Source organism: Pongo pygmaeus, chromosome 5 (genome assembly GCF_028885625.2).
Source record: "Pongo pygmaeus isolate AG05252 chromosome 5, NHGRI_mPonPyg2-v2.0_pri, whole genome shotgun sequence".
NCBI lineage: Eukaryota > Metazoa > Chordata > Mammalia > Primates > Hominidae > Pongo > Pongo pygmaeus.
Genome location: NC_072378.2, coordinates 42,414,750 through 42,436,178, shown reverse-complemented (window position 1 = coordinate 42,436,178; position 21,429 = coordinate 42,414,750). Strand labels below are relative to the sequence as shown.

Below are 21,429 nucleotides of genomic sequence, written 5' to 3'. Positions count from 1 at the left end.
ATCTTCTCCTACTGTTTTTCCCCCACACAGCACTTTCATTTCTGATATACTATGCAACGATTTATTCATATATTATGTTTACTATCATCCTCCCACAGCCAAACATAGGCTCCTAAAAGGCAGGGGTTTTCTTTGTTTTTCTCACTGCTTTATCCCAAGCAGCCAGAACAGTATCTGGCACATACTAGGTGCTAAATAAACATCGGTTGAGTGAGTGACTGGTACATTTTTCATAAAAGAGTAAAAGTTTAGATATCTGGGTTGGCTGCAGAAAGCAGCTGGTTCAAATGTGTGAGAAAAGAATCTATTATACATGAATTTAAATTATACATGGATTTAAAATGAATAGCTCCTTTACGTTCAAGTACACGGAGAAACTAGAACCAGGTTAAATAATGTACTGCCTAACAACAGACCTTGAGAGGGGCACTGTCATCAAGAGATAAAATAATAATTTAAAATACCAGTTATTGGCTGGGCATGGTGGCTCACGCCTGTAATCTCAGCACTTTGGGAGGCTGAGGCGGGCGGATCACGAGGTCAGGAGATCGAGACCATCCTGGCTAACACAGTGAAACCCCATCTCTACTAAAAATACAAAAAAATTAGCCGGGCATGGTGGCGGGCGCCTGTAGTCCCAGCTGCTGGGGAGGCTGAGGCAGGAGAATGGCGTGAACCCGGGAGGCGGAGCTTGCAGTGAGCCGAGATCACGCCACTGCACTCCAGCCTGGGTGACAGAGCTAGACTCGGTCTCAAAAAAAAAAAACCAGTTATTTACTTCGCTATAACAATGTCTGTAAATGGTAAAGACAGAAAACAACCTAAGTGTTCATGGGGGACTAGATAAATTAAATGGTTACATCCATACAATGGAAGATAAAGCAGCTGTGAGGAACGATGCAGCTCCTCCCTTACAGATGTGGAATGACCGCCAAGCTACAGCCAGGAAAAAAGCAAGAAGAGAACAGTTTGTGATCTGCTGTTTCAGTTCAAAATAACAATTTAAAAAAATGTCTCTAGAAGTATACACAAGAGGCTGGTGGGACAGTTGCTCTGTGGGAGGGAAAGTGGGTAACAGGGAACAGGATGGGAGGGATTGTCACCATACATCTTTTTGCACACTCTGCATTTTGAAACATATGATTGCATTTCCTAGTCTAACAAAATAACATTAGGTCCAACTGACTGTAGTAAATTGTCACTAGAATCTTTGTCTTGGAGTCATTTTATTTTACTTTTCACAGAAGGGCATATGGTTAGATAGCCTAAAACAGCAGGGGAGGGAGCAAGTGTGTGCTAGGAGCTGCCACGTGCCAGGCACCTGATAGATACCAGCTCTATCTCCAGCTCCCCCTGTCCCTTGAGGTAGGTGTTCCTGTTTCTACTTACAAGGAAATAGACTAAGGCATAAAGTAACACAATCACAGTCACACATGTGGCAAGCAGCACAGTCTGGATTTGAAGCTAGGCAGGTCTGACTCTAAGACTCAGGCCTTCCTACACTCCTGCTGTCTGCAACCCTGGCTTGGCCTCGTGGTATTCAAGAGTCCTCGGGCAGTTGCTGACACTCTTTAGGTTCAATTACCGCCATGACCTCACATCACTACGGGACTGTCAGTGAATGCATGTCCAAGCCCTTTAACTATATTGTACTTACAAAGGTATGATGACGTTTGTTTACGTGATTCCTCTTTCTCATAAGGTGAACCTCAACTTAGTCCATGACCCAATCACCATATCTCAGCCCAAATTAACAGAAGCGTACAGTAACAACTTCCTCTGCTTTATTTAAAGCCATGGGCTCCCAGCCCTAATTCTGAAAGGAATAATTCAACATTAAAAAAAAAAAAAAAAAAGTATGTCCAGGCCGGGCGTGGTGGCTCATGCCTGTAATCCCAGCACTTTGGGAGGCCAAGGCAGGCGGATCACGAGGTCAGGTGTTCGAGACCAGCCTGACCAACATGGCGAAACCCCATCTCTACTAAAAATACAAAAATTAGCCGGGCATGGTGGTGCATGCCTGTAATCCCAGCTACTCAGGAGGCTGAGGCAGGAGAATCGCTCGAACCCGGGAGGCAGAGGTTGCAGTGAGCCAAGATCTTGCCACTGCACTCCAGCCTGGGTGACAGAGCGAGACTCCGTCTAAAAAAAACAAAACAACAACAACAACAACAACAAAAAAGTATGTCCAGGCAAATAAGACCTTCAGCAAATAGAGATGACACAGGCATATTCCACTAGCAAACCAGAGTGGCTGGCTGCCATTTGGTGTATCACATCTTAGAGAACATAAGGGATGCTCAGTCTAACTACAGCCACTAAGGCATCCAAACTAGTGCTGATTTTAAAGGATGGTTGAATATGGTAACCTGACTATATAACCCTATTAGCCTTGAGGGCATTCCAGCTTCTGGCGGTTCTGTGATTGTACTTGGCACTTTCTTCAAGGGTGCAGGAACAAGAGGGGGCTCTTATCCTTTCACTTGCTGAGTATGACACACCGGTGAGCAGAAAAGAAAGTATACCCTAAAACAAGCTAGGACTAGAACATCTCCTTGCCCACCTTTGTCTCTGAACCCACATGTTGTCTCCTATCCTGGGTATGAAATGTCCAGAAGAAGGCTAGTCCCTCCATTTGGTCACAGGCCCATTCCCTCTCGTCTACCAAATGACATCATTCCCAGACTTTTCTTTCTCTCCTGTATCCACTTTCCCTTCTGACCAGATCATTCCCAACAGCAAACATGTTATTTCTTTTATCTTAAAAAATAAAAACACAAAACACCTCTCTTAATTCCTTAATTTTCCCCCTTTTAGTTACCGCTGCATCACTCTCCTTCCCTGTACTGCAGGAACACCACACGACTTTCTGTGCCAAAGGAAATGTTCAGTATTTGCACTGCCCAGTAGAGCAGCCAATGGCCGTATGTGGCTATCAGATACTTGAAATGAATGTGGCTAGGGAGATCAAGAAACCAATTTTTAGTTCTTTTTTTTTTTTTTTTTTGAGACAGAGTCTTGCTGTGTCGCCCAGGCTGGAGTGCAGTGGCGCGATCTCGGCTCACCGCAAGCTCCATCTCCCAGGTTCACGCCATTCTCCTGCCTCAGCCTCAGGCTCCCAAATAGCTGGGACTACAGGTGCCCGCCACCACGCCTGGCTAATTTTTTTTGTATTTTTAGTAGAGATGGGGTTTCACCGTGTTAGCCAGGATGGTCTCGATCTCCTGACCTTGTGATCTGCCTGCCTTGGCCTCCCAAAGTGCTGGGATTACAGACGTGAGCCACCGCGCCCCGCCTTTAGTTTTATTTCATTAATTTAAATTTAAATACCCACATGTGGCTAGTGGCTGCTGTAATGGACAGCACAAGTCTATACTCACTGACTCCTCTTCTCTCCTCCCATTCTCTCTGAATTTACTCCAGGTCTTTACTCTCATTCTTACTGAAATGGCTCTCATCAAGGTCACAAATGACATCCACACTGCCAGATCTAACGGTTGAATTCTCAGTCCTCCTGCCATTGGAGCCACCCACAGCTTTGGACACAGCTAATTGCTCTTTTCTCCCTGAAACACTTACTTCCCTTGGCCTCCAGGACACAGCCCTCTTTCAGTTCTCCTCCCACCTCCATGCTAGTTCTTCCTCATCTCTTCAAGCTCTACACATAGCAACAGCCCCAGGACTCAATGTGCCTCCTCTTCTCATCCTCACTCATCCCTGGAAGAGCTCATCCGCACTCATGTTTTTAGACACGACCTACAGGCTGCTGGCTCCCAAATATGCATCTCCTGCCCTAACTGCTCCTCAAATTCCAATTATAGATCCAGTTCTTCACCTGACATCACCACCTGATGTCTAACAAGCATCTCAAACTTAACACATCTACGTTTAAGACACGAACATCAACTCCTGACTTCCCCCACACACCTGTTCTACCCGGTGGTTGTTCCTATCTTGGCTGAAGGCAATTCCATCTTTCCTATTGTTCAGGCAAAAAAACCTTACCGTTTTCTTTAACTCTCTCTCATATCTACTCTATCAACTGGCTTTGCTCTGAAAGTGATCTAGAATCTGACCAAATAATCTAGGTGACCACATCTCCTTATTTTTGCTCCTCCTACCATCTCTCAGTTTACTGTGACAGCATCCTAACTGGTCTCCCTGCTTCTGCCTGCCCTCTATAGCCCATCCTCAACACAGCAACCTGACTGACCCTGTTAGCAAACCTACCTCGGATCCTGACCCTCTCTGCTCAACATCTCCAGTGGCTCCATCTTACTGAGTAAATGGCAGTGTCTAATCTAACCTTTAAGACTCTGTAAAGTCTGACTCCCCGTGTGCCCTCTCGGACCTCATCCCCTACTGTTCTCCTCCTTGTTCACTCCACTCTGGCCACCCTGATGTCCTTGCTGTTCTTCAATGTAACAGGGGAGCTCCTGCCTCAGGGCCTTTGCATCTGCTGCCCCTGCTGCCTAGAATGGCTCCACCCTCAGACATGTCCATGCCTTGTTCCCTTCAGGTCTTTACTCAAATGTCTCCTTCTTGATCACTCTACCTAATACTGCATCCCTCCCATTCCCATCCCCACTTCCTATCTCCTCATTTATTATTTTTCATTAGCCCCATGAGAACAGGGAATTTTGTTTATTTGGCTTCCTACTAACACCCCAGCACCTGGAACTGTATTTGTTGAATGAACGAGTGAATCCCCAGGACACGGATGTGTCTCTAAGCAGGAGATCGGGTCACATCTGGACCATCACGCAAGCCCTTATGCAGGCCCCTAACAGAAAGCCAAAGAGACCTGAGGTCGATCATGTCCAGGTCCCAGGGTGACAGACTGAGGGCAGGGTGCGATAGTTTGGGGGATACTCTGAGGTAGGCAGAAGGTGGAACCCACCATGCTGATATGAAGAGCAAGGTTCTCTGTGTCTGTCTGTTCATCCTGCTCCGAGGAATCTGTCTCTTCCATTTGTTGCATCTCCAGTTCAGATGGAAGAAGAGCTGTCAGGTAGGGGATGGTGAAAGGTCTGGCAGCAATCACTGGCGAATTGGAAGACAGGCATGAGTCCACTGTCACACAGACCTCGCAGCTGGCTTAGAGTCCTAGAGCCTCACAACAAATCAGTGAGCAGCACCAGAAGATAATACTAGCTAACTCGCTCCAAGTACTTACATAACAGGCCAGGCAATGTCCTACGGGCTTTACTCATGTTATCTTTCATCCTTGCTCCCATCCTATTAAGTACGATTACGCACAGAGAGGTGAAATGACTTTCCCAAGCATGCTAAAAATGGCAGAATGGGATTCTAACTCAGGCAGCATAACTTCAGAATCTACTTTTTGCCAAGTACAATTGAGATAAGATGGAAATGGGGCTATAGATAGAATCCTAGCAACACATAAGTTTTGAGATCTTGCACCCAAGGTCAGTTAAACCCCTCTAAGCTTCACTTCCAGAGCAGGAACATTGATTCTTTCACCCTGAAGGACTCAAGTCCAAAGGCTGGATTTGAGCACTCTGCATATATGCATGTCCACTGAGCTGTAAGACACTCTGGTAAATGAGAGTTCTAGCTCTTCCAAAAAGCAATGAGGATGAGAGGAAGAAATTGATTTAAAAATAACATTAAAAGAAAGAAGGCCGGGTGTGGTGGCTCATGCCCATAATCCTAGTACTTTGGGAGGCTGAGGCAGGAGGACTGCTTGAGCCCAGGAGATTGGGACCAGCCTGGGCAACATGGTGAAATCCTGTCTCTAGGAAAAATAAAATTAGCCAGGTATAATAGTGCATGCCTGTAGTCCCAGCTACTAGGGAGGCTGAGGTGGGAGACTCATTTGAGTCCAGGAGGTCCAGGCTGCAGTGAGCTGTGTTTGTGCCACTGTACTCAAGACTGGGTGACAGAGTGAGATCCTGTCTCAAAACAGAAAAAGAAAAAGTCTCTGTGTATACTTCTATGGTAGAATGTGACTGTTAGAAAATACTCTAGAATTGGCTGGGTGTGGTGGCTCATGCCTATAATCCCAGCACTTTGGGAAGCTGAGGCAGGCAGATCACTTGAGCTCAGGAGTTCAAGATCAGCCTGGCCAACTGGGTGAAACCCCGTCTCTACTAAAAATACAAAAAATTAGCTGGGTGTGGTGTCTCCTGCCTGTAGTCCCAGCTACTTGCTGAGGCAGAGGAATCGCTGGAACCCGGGAGGCAGATGTTGCAGTGAGCAGAGATCACGCCACTATATTCCAGCCTGGATGACAAAGCAAGACTCCGTCTCAAAAAGACCCACAAAAACTCCAGAATTGTTTTTGCTGTGGGTCAGATGTGGGGTCCAGGAGTAAGAGCTAGGTTTGAATGCTGTCTACTAGCCATGTTCCTTGAGGAAGTGACTTCATTTCTCTTCTCTTGTGCCTCACTGAAGGGTTCCTATGAAGGTAGTGATATATCAGTTCCCAACTCAGAGGCTCACAAGAGGATTTAATGAGATAATGTATGGGAAGTGATGAGCACAGTATCTGGCACTTAACAACTGGTAGCTGCTGTTATTCCAGAGCCAGGCACACAGCAGGCATTCCACAGGAGCTTGCTGAATAAATGAATCACCCGAACTAACCTCCCTCACTCACATTTGTAAAAAGTGAGGTCTATGGAAATGAAGTAGCTTGGTCAACATGGCCAAATAGTGCCGAGATGCCAAGTTAAATGAGATGGGACCTATGAGGGAAGATCACGATGGGCAACTGGCCCCTGATGCCAGTGTTCCTTCTACTACCTGGGCTGCCACCAAGTGTCTCTGATGCCTAGGCCTAGGCTATCCTCAAGGTAACTCAATGGACCTCAAGCAGCCAGTCCCAACAGAGGCCATTACTGTTTTGGAGTCATCAGTTAAGGACAGACTCTTAAGACCTGGGGAAGGGAGCCAGAAATCTGAGGGGCAAGCTGTACCCAAGGGAAGGACAAAAGCTTATTTGTTTCTTCCTACCATGCTGAGAGAAAGAAAAGATAGTGTGAGTATTTCAAATAAGACAGGGTCCACACAGTGGGGCAACTCTCACATGGAAATGTGCTGACGTCATCTTTGAAAAGACTCTGAGTCTCGCCTGTCTTGGCCATGAAACGGGTAAGTGCCCGCTCCACATCACGCCTCTGGGATGCAGCCTTCTCCCGCAGGACCTGGTAGTCTGACACGGGCTCACGGTATGTCTACAAAGAGAATAGCAAAGACACTGGGGTGATGCCGAAGTATCATTCTGCTTTTGTCAGCTCCCTGGCTTGCTGTTGCTATGCCCTATTCTCTAAAATGACCCAATACCAGGCCGGGAGCGGTGGCTCACGCCTGTAATCCCAGCACTTTGGGAGGCTGAGCCTGGTGGATCACCTGAGATCAGTTCGAGACCAGCCTGGCCAACATAACAAAACCCCGTCTCTACTAAAAATACAAAAATTAGCTGGGTGTGGTGGTGGGCACCTGTAATTCCAGCTACTTGGGAGGCCGAGGCAGGAGAATCGCTTGAATCCAGGAGGCGGAGGTTGCAATGAGCCGAGATTGCATCATTGCACTCCAGCCTGTGCAACAGGAGCGAGACTCTGTCTCAAAAAATAAATAAATAGGGGTGGGGGGAGGGGGGAGGGATAGCTTTAGGAGATATACGTAATGCTAAATGACGAGTTAATGGGTGCAGCACACCAGCATGGCACATGTATACACACGTAACTAACTTGCACATTGTGCACATGTACCCTAAAACTTAAAGTATAATAATAATAAAATATAAAAAATAAATAAATAAATAAAATAAAATAACCCAATACCATTAGTTAGAGCCAAGATCACCAAAGCACAGTAGAAAGGTGGAAAAACAATGTAACTACTTTAATATTTATTTCTAATTAAAAATTAAGAAATGTACAAATATTTACTGTAGAGATTGTCTTGGAGCCTTCATTCAGCTCCCATGACAGATGGTCTCAGGTCTAAGAGAGGCACCCTGAAGAAACAGTGGGAGTGCCCCCAGGGACGCCCTAACGGGGACCACAGGTTCCATCAGTGTAATGTGACCTCCTGCGGTATGGGAGTGGCTGGCTATGTGGATTTGTGGATTATACTATCCCATCTTATTAAATCAATCCTCACAATATGGATACATTGTTCTGAAAAGATTCCCTCAAAGAAAGAGAGGCTGAAGATCTTATTATACGTGCAAGCGACCAAGTGCAAGTGACCAAGAAAACGGCAGGCTGCCACTCTTCCTCCTAATTATGAGCTTGCTGGCAATCAAGTTATGGAGTGAAAACGATTGAGATCAGAATGAGAAATGAGCCAAAACTTTTTATTTTATTATTTTTATTTTTTGGAGACAAGAGTCTTGCTCTGTCACCGAGGCTGGAGTGCAGTGGCGCCATCTCAGCTCACTGCAACCTCCACCTCCTCGGTTCAAGAGATTCTCCTGCCTCAGACTCCCGAGTAGCTGGGACTACAGGAATGTGCCACCATGGCCAGCTAATTTTTGTATTTTTAGTAGAGACGGGGTTTCATCATGTTGGCCAGGCTGGTCTTGAACTCCTGACCTCAGATGATCCACCCACCTTGGCCTCCTAAAGTGCTAGGATTACAGGTGTGAGTCACCGCGCCCAGCCGGAAAACATTTTAATTGGTAATGGCAACGGTGACATTTTAACAACGATCGATAAAGTAACTACTCTTCATGATATTGAGATAGCATTTTTTTTTTTTTTTTTTTTTTTTTTGAGATGGAGTCTTGCTCTGTTGCCCAGGCTGGAGGGCAGTGGCGGGATCTCTGCTCACTGCAAGCTCCGCCCCCCGGGTTCATGCCATTCTCCTGCCTCAGCCTCCCGAGTAACTGGGACTACAGACGCCTGCCACCACGCCCGGCTAATTTTTTTGTATTTTTAGTAGAGACGGGGTTTCACTGTGTTTGCCAGGATGGTCTCGATCTCCTGACTTTGTGATCCGCCTGCCTTGGCCTCCCAAAGTGCTGGGATTACAGGCTGAGATAGCATTTTTAAAGAAGGCACCTGGAAATGTTTCTTTGTTGTCACCATCAGTTCAAGTGTGTCACCTATACAGTTCTCATATCTGTACTTAAACAAAGAAACAGAATTTTCTGACATGTTAAAAATCTTCCCAAAAGGCTGGGTGTGGTGGCTCACACCTGTAATCCCAGCACTTTGGGAGGCCGAGGCAGATAGATTACCTGAGGTCAGGAGTTTGAGACTAGCCTGGTCAACATGGTAAAACCCTGTCTCTACTAAAAATACAAAAATTAGCCAGGTGTGGTGGTGGGCACCTGTAATCCCAGCTACCTGGGGGAGGCTGAGACATGAGAATCACTTGAACCTGGGAGACGGAGGTTGCAGTGAGCCGAGATCACACCACTGCACTCCAGCCTGGGGGATTGAGTGAGACTCTGTCCACTCCCACAAAAAAAAACCCCAACACTTCCCAATAATAAAATGAGTGGATTTTGAACATACTGTACTTGTTAAAAACGTTAAAATGCAAAATCTTGTAATTATTCCTAAGACAACTTTTGGCACCCAATAAATTAGAAATTTAATAGAAAATTTTCAACCAAATTCTTTGGATAATGAGTAAATGAGGATGAAAAAAATGATTTTATGATTTATTAAGAGCAGCCAATGATGTAACATATCTTTGTGATGTACCATTTTCAACTATGAGAGCCATTTAAGTATCGAAATAAACTAATCTTAGATTCTGACCTCCAACTTACTATTCCATCAAGTATTAAACCAAGATTTCTAGGCTGGCATGGTAGTGTGTGCTTGTGGTCCTAGATACTCTGCAGGCTGAGGTGGGAGGACTGCTTGAGCCCGGAAGTTCAAAGCTGTAGTGCCATGATTACACCACCGCACTCCAGCCTGGGCAACAGAGCGAGAACTTCACCTCTAAAAAAAGACTGAGCGCAGTGGTGCATGCCTGTAATCCCAGCACTCTGGGAGGCCAAGGTGCAAAGACTACTTAAGGCTAGGAGTTCAAGACCAGCTTGGGCACCACAGAAAGACAAAAAACCTGTCCCCATCTCTATAAAATAACAATAACAAAACAAACAACAACAACAAAACAAACAAAAACCCTATGATTTCAAAAAATAAAAAGCAGAGGCAATTGCTCCCACTAGAAAAGGTTATAGCTTTCCTGAACATCTTAAAAGGGTAAGATTATCTTTTAATGTACATTATTTTGTACAATGTTACATTATAATATTCATATAAATAAGCAAACATATACTGGAGTATGTACCCATGCCTGGGTGAACTGCTTGCGCCCAGGAGTTTGAGACCAGCCTGGGCAACATGGTGATATCCTGTCTCTACAGAAGATACAAAAATTAGCTGGGCATGGTGGTGCACCCCTGTAGTCCCAGCTACTTGGGAGGTTGAGGTGGCAGGATCACTTGAGCCTAGGAGGTCGAGGCTGTGGTGAGCTGAGATCGCCCCATTGCACTCCAGCAGCCTGGGCGACAAAGTGAGACCCTGTTTCAAAAAAAAAAAGTTACAGATAGGGATACATTATATAAAAGAGTTAAAGAATGTTATGGGTTGAACTGTGTCCCCACAAAAAACATTTTTGATATGTCCTAGTACCTCACAATATGACCTTATTTGGAAATAGGGTCACTGCAGATGTAACCACAGTGAAGATGAGGTCTTACTAAGGTAAGGTGGGTCCCTAGTGCAATATGACTAGTGTCCTCCTAAGAAGTTGGCCACAGGAAGACAGACATAGAGAATGCCATGTGAACTTGGCATAGTTTTAGCCATAGCTTTTGTTAAAGGGAATATAATTTTGTCTAGTTCGGAGGGTTTTAAAGATTGTCTTGGCCAGGCGCGGTGGCTCATGCCTGTAATCCCAACACTTTGGGAGGCCAAGGTAGGTGGATCACAAGGTCAGGAGTTCGAGACCAGTCTGGTCAATATGGTGAAACCCCGTCTCTACTTAAGAAAAAAAAAAAAAAATTAGCCAGGATTGGTGGCAGGCGCCTGTAGTCCCAGCCACTCGGGAGGCTGAGGCAGGAGAATCGCTTGAACCCGGGAGGTAGAGGTTGCAGTGAGCTGAGATCGCGCCACTGCACTCCAGCCTGGCAACAGAGCAAGACTCTGTCTCAAAAAAAAAAAAAAAAAAAGATTGTCTTAACCTAAAAGAGTAACAGAATCGAAACTGAAGATTTAAGCAAGTGAAAAAGGTTTGTAAAGGGTTGATCGTGTAAAAATTCTGTGGGTATCAACAAGTTGCTAAGATTTAAAAGAAATTATTTAGCTTTTTTCTGTAGGCTAAAACATTAAAATCATACTGATGTGGGGCTAGAATCTGGACCCATGTGTCTGAATAACAGGGTTTTCTTAGAAAATTGACGTACTGTTTGGTGGAAAATTGTAAAGGGTTATAAAAAGTTTATGAAAATCTTACCGTATGGTCAAACTAATTAAAACTGGGTAGAGATATAAAATTTTATTTAAAAAACTAGCTTTAACATTAAAGATGCGCTAGTGCAAATATGAAATTTGTTTTTCTCTTCTGAAGATGATTTTTATGTAATGTTAAAAGATAATGAAAGGGTTTTCTTTTCTCCTTTGGGTGAATGGCAGGGAAAAAAAAGAGGAGAGGGAGAGAAGAGACAGATTCAGCTGGCCTCATGCTATCTTCATTGAGTCTCGTTTGGAAAGCTAAGTCTCCTCTAACAGAGTAAAAGTTTTTCTTTATAAAAAAATTTTTTGGAGTTATCATTTTGGCTAAACGAATGACTTATGGTGAACCTGGGATTCTATTTTGTGATATCCAGTGTTTTAAACCTTTGATATTTGACAAACTTTCCAAAATCCAATTAAAAATTATGTCTCTTTCTAACCTAACATTTTAGATATTAGGTCCTCTAAAGCCCAAAAATGACATTTGGCTTATCTGATACAAAATCATACAGGAGGCATTGTCAAATACGAAATGGTGTTTGGCTTTCTTTGGTCTAAATTTGTATAAATATGTTATTGGTATATGTTCCAAAATTACGTAAAACTTCTATAATTCTAATATGACTTATGTTATCAGTAATAATTATAATAATTATGTTAACACACTGTGTGCCATAGAGGTAACAAATTTCTTTGCCAATTGTGCCTTTAACTATGGCTGCCCTAAAATGTTTTTGTCATACACTTGTCTCATTTTAGTCCTCTTTAAAAGATGGTTTTATAATCAGCTATAAAATTTAACAGGTGCTAATAAACGCAGGTTTCTGATTGATAACTCTGGAGATTGTGACATTATAATAGAGGAAAAACTTTCAAATAGAAGAGTGAATGGTGTTTGGTTTACTTTAAACTGTATTTGTATAAATATATTATTAGTATGTGTCCAAAATTATGGGAAACTTCTATAATGTTGATATAATTTAGTGTACGTTAATAATTGTTATGTAAAATTGTTGTATGCCACAGAAGTAACCAAAATTCCTAGTCAATTGTAGCTTTAATAGTGGCTATAGACTTTTGTCATCCACAGACATTTTATCTTGCTTTGGTCCTTTTCAAAATGCAGTTTATAATCAAATATAGGACTCTAAGTGCAGGTCTCAGATAACTTTAAGAACTGTGCTATTGGAATAGAGGAAAAAACCAAACTTCTAGGACTCTCATGGAGAGCTAATGTGTTAAACATTGCTAAACCTTTTGTTTTCAGAGTCAAGAGAAATTATTTCTTTAGAACTATCTGCAACTTTTATCATGTGAGTAAAATAAACTCCTGTGAACAAAATTTACAGCATATTGTTCCTCTCTACCTGATTCCTCCAGAATTTGGAAACTATTTGTGAATATTCTCAATTTATGGCAGTATACCTAATTGCATAAGTGCAATAAGAATCTGTTTTCTTTTGTAATAGGCCACAGTTGGAGAAATTGGTTATTTTACCAAGGCTTAGACTGGAATGGCATGCTTTTTTTAAAGAATCAAAGTTGACTTATATAGCCAATTAAAGCCTGTTGGGGAATCTGGTCTTATACCCCGTCCACACAGAGTCTCTGTACAAGGTTCCTGACCTGTGGTAAGTAAAGAATGTCACTTTCAAACAGGCTCAGGAACCTCAAGCTATCTTGGGACCTCAACAGGAGACAAATTTGCCCAACTCATAGGTATTTGAGGGTACAAACCTATGGCTGGGCTCGGCTTTTAAAAAGTCTTATCTGAGATTCTTCATGGAACAGAGTTCTATCAAAGCCAATTTAAAAAGTCTAAGTGAAAAATAATTATTCCTGCTGCACTTTATGCAAATAATTGGGCCAAGTACAGTAAGACTAAAGTTTATTTTGTAAACAAATCAGTTGTATCATGATTTGTTTTTAATAAAAATGGAGACTGGAGAGAGAAAAATTATGCTTCAAAAGAAAAACTATAGTACACTGTTGTTAGCTGTTCTTGAGGTTTTTTCTGCAGTTTAGACTAAATTCTAAAGTCTTTGTGGGTTAGAAGTCCCCAAACTAATGCTTTCAAATCTTTGCTTTTAAAATTGGGAATTGTACTCCTCATCCTAGTACTTGTTATTTACCTTATAGTGGGCTGTTTCACTTAAACACTGTAGTAAAACTATAGAGTACTAATGTTTGTGCCATGCAAGCCATGAACGCCCAGCCAGGCCTGCATGAGTACACTCAGACAGTGGCAAACCAGTTCCACTCTTCTCACCTTGGGGTTCACTCCCATTCCCACAGTGTGCCCTGTCAGCAGGAAGAAGCCAGAGCAATTGATGGCCTTTTCCCATCTTCACAGCCTACACCTTAAGATTAAGGTGTTATAAAACCCAAAGGGAAGGACTGAAACCACGTTTGTAAAATGACTGAGACGGTGAAAGAGATCTAACTTAACTGACTCCATCTTGCTTCTAACCTCCAAGCTGTCCTTGTTCATTCCTGGGCATAGGCTAAACTAACTTTGGGAGAAACTTAGTTTAGAGTTTAAACAAAGACAGTGACACTCCTTTTCCCAAAGCAGACCTCCATCTTGCCTGGAGACTAGATTGCTTTTGTAGGACTAACATTAGCCACAAGATTAGAAATTATGGTTTAGAAGTCATGCAGCTGGAGGCTACAAGATTCTGACCCTCCCTATACTGTTCCTAAGATATTGAGATACCTTGCACTTGATGGATCAGCTGGCACCACCCAGATCAATAAACTGGCTCATCTGATCTTGTGGCCCCCACCCAGGAACTGACTCAGTGCAAGAAGACAGCTCTGAGTCCCTATGATTTCTTTTTTTTTTTTTCTTGAGACAGAGTCTCGCTCTGTCGCCCAGGCTGGAGTGCAATGGTGCAATCTCGGCTCACTGCAAGCTCTGCCTCCCGGGTTCACGCTATTCTCCTGCCTCAGCCTCCCAAGTAGCTAGGACTACAGGTGCCCGCCACCATGCCCGGCTAATTTTTTGTATTTTTAGTAAAGACGGGGTTTCACCATGTTGGCCAGGATGGTCTCGACCTCCTGACCTCGTGATCCCCCTGCCTCGGCCTCCCAAAGTGCTGGGATTACAGGCGTGAGTCACCTTGCCTGGCCCTGAGTCCCTGTGATTTCATCTCTGACCAATCAGCACTCCTGGCTCACTGGCTTCCCCCGACCTACCACATTATCCTTAAAAATTCTGCTCCCTGAATGCTCGGGAAGACTGATTTGAGTAATAATAAAACTCCAGTCTCCCCTTCTGCCCCTCACCACACACAAAAAAGACTGCCATGTGAAGACAGAAAGCTGGAGTGATGTGTCTATGAGCCAAGAAATGCCAAACAATGCTGGCTAACCACCAGAAGCTAGGAAGAGGCAAGGAGGGACTCCCCTACAGGTTTCAGAGGGAGCATGACACCTTGATTTTAGACTTCTACCCTCCAGAACCGTGAGACAATAAATTTCTGTTGTTCTAAGTCACCTGGTTTGTGGCACTTCGTTACAGCAGCCCAGGAAACTAATAGAGAGATCTGACCAAGGGCAAGGGCAAGGGCTATGTTGCATTAGCTGGGCAGCTACTATTCCCCTCTCCCCCACTCTAAGGTGTGGAGAAATGCCCAGAGGACATGAGGGCTTGCCGCAGCAGCCCGCACGATGGCCATCACTATATGGTATGCAGGCAGAAGCAAAGGAAGCGTGGGAGGGCACCTTCCCAACAGAAGGTAAAACTGCCATTCAGGCAAATTAGAACACATTCAAACCACAGAGGATAACTCATCTTCTCCTCATTCAGACCTAGAACTCAGTGATAAATTCCATTTCATTATCATTACTAATTTTTATTTATTTCTTTTAGAGACAGAGTCTTGCTCTGTTGCCTAGGCTGGAGTGCAGTGGCGCAGTCTCAGCTCACTGCAACCTCTGTCTCCCAGGTTGGATTCTCCTGCCTCAGCCTGCTGAGTAGCTGGAACTACAGGTACATGACACCACGCACAGCTAATTTTTCTAATTTTAGTAGAGATGGGGTTTCACTGTGTTGGCCAGGCTGGTCTTGAATTCCTGACCTCAGGTGATCCATCTGCCTCGGCCTTCCAAAGTGTTGGGATTAAAGGTATGAGCCACCGCTCCCGGCCATTACTAAATATTTTTAAAGTAACTTTTCCCCCAATTGAAAAAATAATTTTCCTATTATGGAAAATTTGGAAAACTCAGAAAAGTAAACACAAAACAAAATGACCTATAATCTCAACCCAAAATTACTATGAACATTTAGTGGAATACCTTTTCAGTTTTGTTCCTATGTGGCTATGTACTCTTGTGTTTTAGTAGGACAGGCAATACTGGGGCCAGCTTCAATTTCTTTAATTATACTTTAGCTGGCAAACTTGAGAACATAATTCTCATTTGCCAAATTGTTTCTCAATGAGGAAAGATAATCTGAATTCTTTTTTTTTTTCTTTCTTTATTTTTCAAATGAGACAGGGTCTTGCTCTGCTGCCCAGGCTGGTCTTGAACTCCTGGGCTCAAGTGATCCTCCTGCCTCGGCCTCCTAAAATGCTGGGATTACAGGTGTGAGCCAATGTGCCCGGCCACATTCTGAGTTTTGAACCACCCTTTCATCAACAAGCTTTTGGACTGGACTCTGCCGCGTGACAGTCGGTAGGAACTGACTCCGTGCTTTACACCACGCACAGCCCCAGTGCTTCATCACTCACCGGAGTTTTGATGTAGGTGTGGGGATCAGGGAACTCAGGAAAATGGCTGGGGATGTGCGGCGGGTGGGGTCGGTTCTGCCCTGCAGTGAGGGCCTTGGGGGTCACTGGCTGATTGGTCACCGGAGCTGCAACAGAGTCACAACTGATTACCCCTCCACCCAAGACCCTGATTTCTACAGATTATGGTCTCTCCCCAAAGCCTCCTTTTCTCAAAAAAATGCCAGACCTCAATTTTTTAAACAAGTTGCATTTTGTATTTCAATCAATAAAAGGTCTTTGATGACTTACAATGCCTAGCCCTACTGGCTAATCTTGGTTGACGTTCCCTTTGACAACAATCTGCCCACAAGTCTCTTAGGTAGAGGTGGGTGGCTGTGGCCACAGTAACTACGTAAAACAGCATGCTGAGGAGCTACGCAAGTTACATGGGCTGCTGGTTCTCTTTTCAGAGACCTTGGATGCCAAAAAGGAACAATGAGCTAGGGACAGTAAGTGTGAGCTTAATGATAACAAGAGGGGATTGAAAACGGCACCTTCCACTGCTATGTTGAGAGGGAGTTTTTAAAAAAGTGTCAACAAGAAAAAAGTGACTTTAAAGAAAAAATCCAGGCCGGTGCAGTGGCTCACGCCTGTAATCCCAGCACTTTGGGAGGCCGAGGCAGGCGGATCACTCGAGGTCAGGAGTTCGAGACCAGCCTGGCCAACATGGTAAAACCCTGTCTCTACTAAAAATATAAAAGCCGGGTGTGGTGGCGGGCGCCTGTAATCCCAGCTACTTGGGAGGCTGAGGCAGAAGAATAGCTTGAACCTCAGAGGCAGAGGTTGCAGTAGTCAGCTGAGATTGTGCCGCTGCACTCCAGCCTGGGCAACAGAGCGAGACTCCATCTCAAAAAAAAAAAAAAAAGAAAAGAAAAGAAAAGAAAAAAATCCAGTTAACTCTCTCCAGGTCCTACAAGCCCAAACTGGTTACTCTCTACTCAGCTTATGGCACCCAGGTTTACTTAAAGTAGAGGTCATCAAACTTTGTGTAAAGGGCCATATAATAAACACTTTAGGTTTTGCATGTGGTACAGTCTCTACCACAACTAAACTATGCCATTATGGCATGAAAACAACCACAGATAATAAGTAAATATGGCTGCATTCCGATAAGACTTTATTTACAAAAACAGGAGGCAGGCTGCATTTGGCCCATAGGCCATAATTTACCAACGCTTAATCTAAGAAGAACAAGAACTTTCATTTTTCCAAGCAGCATCATTTGCCATTCTGGGGCTAGAGCACAAGAAACACAGCAATATCTCAAAGGTGGTTTACCTTTTGGTGACTGAATTTCACATGCTAATCCCACTAGCCCAAATAAAGATTATATTGTAGGTAGCCCCAAACATTGGAAGACAGCCCACAACAAGGAAGTAGCTACTAATCCAATCCCTACCATATTCAATTACTTCATTCCACAAGCATTAATTGAAAAATTGCTAAGTACCTCAGTTCAAAGTCACTTACGAGCAGTGATGACCATCCTCTGAGACCGTTTTGCATAAGCAGGGAGAGTGTCCACATTGAAACCTAAGAGACAGCAAAACAAAAATCACTGCCCAGACCACTCGATATTGAATACAGAAAGAATAGTAGTAGTATGGACAAATGGCTTAAACTCTCAACTCAGTGACCTTGCAGCCACGCAAAAGCAGCTCTGGCAGAATTCCCTAACAGGGAATTATGAGGCCTATTAGATGTGTTCAGAGGAATCTCTCTTGATAACTCTCTCAAGCTCAAAGCAAATCAAGAGAACCATGAGGGAAACCAAGAACACTTAGCAGACATGCCTGACTCCTAGGGACTCCTCTCCCAGTTGCATCGAAGAACTGGAAACTGAAGGTATACTCACCCATCTCAACAAGTGTGACCACGATATCTGACAGTGTGGGCTGGGTCCTGGCTGTGTGCTCACAGTAAGACTTGGCACTTCTCCCAATTTCTGAAATGTCTAAGAGGGGATTAAAGGCATAAAACTTATTCTCAGTTCCTCAGAAAGTTAAATATAGAATTACCAGATGAGCCAACAATTCCACTCTTAGGTATATACATAAATGAACTGAAAGCAGGGATTCGAACAGCTACTAGTACACCAATGTTCACAGCAGCATGATTCACAGTAGCCAAAAGGTAGAAACAACCCAGTGTCCATTAACAGGTGAATGAACAAACAAAATGTGCTGTATACATACAATGGAATATTATTCAGCCTTTAAAAGGAAGGAAATTCTGGTAATCTTATAGCATAGATTAACTTTGAAAACATTATGCTAGGCCAGGTGTGGTGGCGCAGGCCCGTAATCCCAGCACTTTGGGAGGCCAAGGCTGGTGGATCACCTGAGGTCAGGAGTTTGAGACCAACCTGACCAACACGGCGAAACCCCATCTCCACTAAAAATACAAAAATTAGCCAGGCGTGGTGGTAGGCGCCTGTAATCCTAGCCACTTGGGAGGCTGAGAAATAGCTTGAACCTGGAAGGAGGAGGTTGCAGTGAGTAGAGATTTTGCCATTGCACTCCAGCCTGGGCGACAGAGTGAGAACTACTTCTCAAAAAAAAAAAAAAAAAAAAGAAAAAGAAAACATTATGCTAAGGCCAGGTGTGGTGGCTCATGCCTGTAATCCCAGCACTTGGGAGGCTGAGGCAGGTGGATCACTTGAGGTCAGGAGTTCGAGAGTAGCCTGGCCAACATGGCAAAACCCCATCTCTACCACAAATATAAAAAATTAGCCAGGTGAGGTGGCAGACACCTGTAATCCCAGCTACTCAGGAGGCTGAGAATTGCTTGAACCTGGGAGGCGGAGGTGGTTGCAGTGAGCCGAGATGGCACCACTGCACTCCAGCCTGGAAGACACAGCAAGACTCCATCTCAAAAAAAAAGAAAAGAAAAAAGAAAACATTATGCTAAGTGAAATAAGGTAGACACAAAAAGACAAATAAAGATTCTACTTATATGAGGTATCCAGAGACGGAAAGTAGATTAGAAGTTACCAGGGGATGGAGGGGGAGGGAGAATGGGGAGTTATTGTTTATGGGTACAGAGTTTCTGTTTAGAATGATAAAAAAGTTCTGGAAATAGTGTGAATGGTTGCACAACATTGTGAATGTACTTAATACCACTGAATTGTACACTTAAAAATGGTTAAAATGATAAATTTTTTTATGTATATCTCACTACCACACACATAAAAAGGTCTTATTCTCTGATGGGCAAATTTTGTTTCTTCTGCCTGAAGCTGAACCTCTATTTAAGAGTCATGTTAAAGTCTTTTGGGGAAAGGTGGAAGGTTTCTAAGATGGAGTTTTTGAAGCTCGGCTCTGTGAATGAGCTTCCAAGGTGGATGGAAGGTTTCATGAATACTCTGAAGCTGTGCTGAATTTTACACACAAAAAAAGCATTTTTGGGGGAATGGGTCCACAGATTTTATCAAATGTACAAAGGAGTCTCAAAAGGTAAAGAACTCCTACTTTGGGGGCCCAGTGGCTCAGAAAATAAAAGCAAGTGGTGCTTGACAGGGAAGGATGTCTAACAGGAGACCTACCACCTACCACCAACTCCCCTGCTACACTGAGCAAGTCACTAATACCAGCCTCTAGACATGACTTTTAAACTCTAAATTCCAAGATTGTTCCAAGAACTGCATTCTTATATCTTGGGAACTATTAATTCATTCCTTTAGAACAAAGTTCAAAAAGTAGTAGCCCAGGAACCTGTGGTAGGCCCCAAAATCTTTTCTAAAGTCCACAGGTCAAAACTATTTTCATAATAAAATTAAGTCATTATTTGACTTTTTCACTCTCATTCTCTCAGGTAGTTTTCCTGAGTCTATGTGACTTTTGATGACATCATGGGTCTGATGAATAACAGAATAAGTGATTGTACATTCTTATTTTCAAAATTTCTTCTTCTTTTTATTTTTATTTTTATTTTTTTGAGACGGAGTTTCGCTCTTGTTGCCCAGGCTGGAGTACAATGGTGTGATCTTGGCTCAATGCAATCTCCACCACCTGGGTTCAAGCAATTCTCCTGCCTCAGCCTCCTGAGTAGCTGGAATTACAGGTGCCCGCCACCACACCCAGCTAATTTTTTGTATTTTTAGTAGAGACAGGGTTTCACTATGTTGGAAAGGTTGGTCTTGAAACTCCTGACCTCAGGCAATACACCCACCTTGGCCTCCCAAAGTGCTGGGATTACAGGCGTGAGCCACCATACCCAGCCCCAAAATTTGTTTTTTCTAACATGGCAAATACACATATACAAAAGCTACTTGGGGTCCTCAATGTTTATTAATATAAAGGGATTCTGAGAGCTGGGTGTGGTGGCACATGCCTGTAGTCCCAGCTATGTGGGAGGCTTGGGTCCAGAAGTTTGAGGCCAGCCTGGGCAACACAGCGAGACCCCATCTCTAATTAATAAGAATAAATAAATACAGGAGTTCTGAAGCCACAATGATTGAGATCACTGCTTTAGGAAAACATTTGGTATTTAAAAGTGCCAAACATCAGTTGCAGAGAGCCACCTTGCCCAAGATCTTCCTGGGGTAGCCCACATCTAGTGTTTGATCAAGACCTGAGTATAAAGACAGGGCCTTTTCAGCTTGATGGGCAATAATGCTCCAAGGGTCCTGGCTAAGTTGTCCAGTTCTTTGTTGGGCCTACATTGCACTCCACATCTCCCTCTGCCCAAACCTTTCTCCTACTTCCTTTCATAGTTGTTGATCCCTAAGAAACACCGTAAATACTTCCATCCCTCATCCTATTCCATCCCCCAAAAGTTCAAAACAGGGAAATATGTTGTACATGCAGAAAAGCCTCTGTAAGACCACACCCGGGCTTCTAAATCTCAACACATTTCCTTTTAAAAGTAGCTTTTCAGCTGGGTGTAGTGGCTCACGCCTATAATCCCAGCACTTTGAGAGGCCAAGGTGGGTGGATCACCTGAGGTCAGGAGTTCGAGACCAGCCTGGCCAACATGGTGAAACCCTGTCTCTACTAAAAATACAAAAATTAGCCAGGTATGGTGGTGCACGCCTATGATCCCAGCTACTTGGGAGCCTGTGGCAGGAGAATTGCTTGAACCCGGGAGGTGGAGGCTGCAGTGAGCTGACATTGTGCCACTGCACCCCAGCCTGGGCAACAGAGTAAGACTCCGTCTCAAAAAAAAAAAAAAAAAAAAAAAAAAGTGGCTTTTCCCCTTCATTCTTTGTA

The 21,429-nt window shown here is 43.8% G+C and overlaps 1 protein-coding gene across 6 annotated transcripts in view; it reads right to left on the bottom strand.

Annotated features, from left to right (window-relative positions):
* The window catches only part of TAF8 (TATA-box binding protein associated factor 8), a 41,118-nt gene that overhangs the window by 17,847 nt on the left and 1,842 nt on the right, over positions 1-21,429 (bottom strand). For all 6 annotated transcript variants that reach the window (XM_054493366.2, XM_063666981.1, XM_054493370.2 and 3 more), the window contains exons 3-7: positions 18,075-18,173; positions 17,690-17,752; positions 16,181-16,305; positions 7,052-7,199; positions 4,901-5,043 (exon numbers count right to left, since the gene is read on the bottom strand). In XM_054493366.2, the coding sequence (XP_054349341.1) occupies positions 4,901-5,043; positions 7,052-7,199; positions 16,181-16,305; positions 17,690-17,752; positions 18,075-18,173 (578 nt within the window). The remainder of the gene's footprint in view (positions 1-4,900; positions 5,044-7,051; positions 7,200-16,180; positions 16,306-17,689; positions 17,753-18,074; positions 18,174-21,429) is intronic.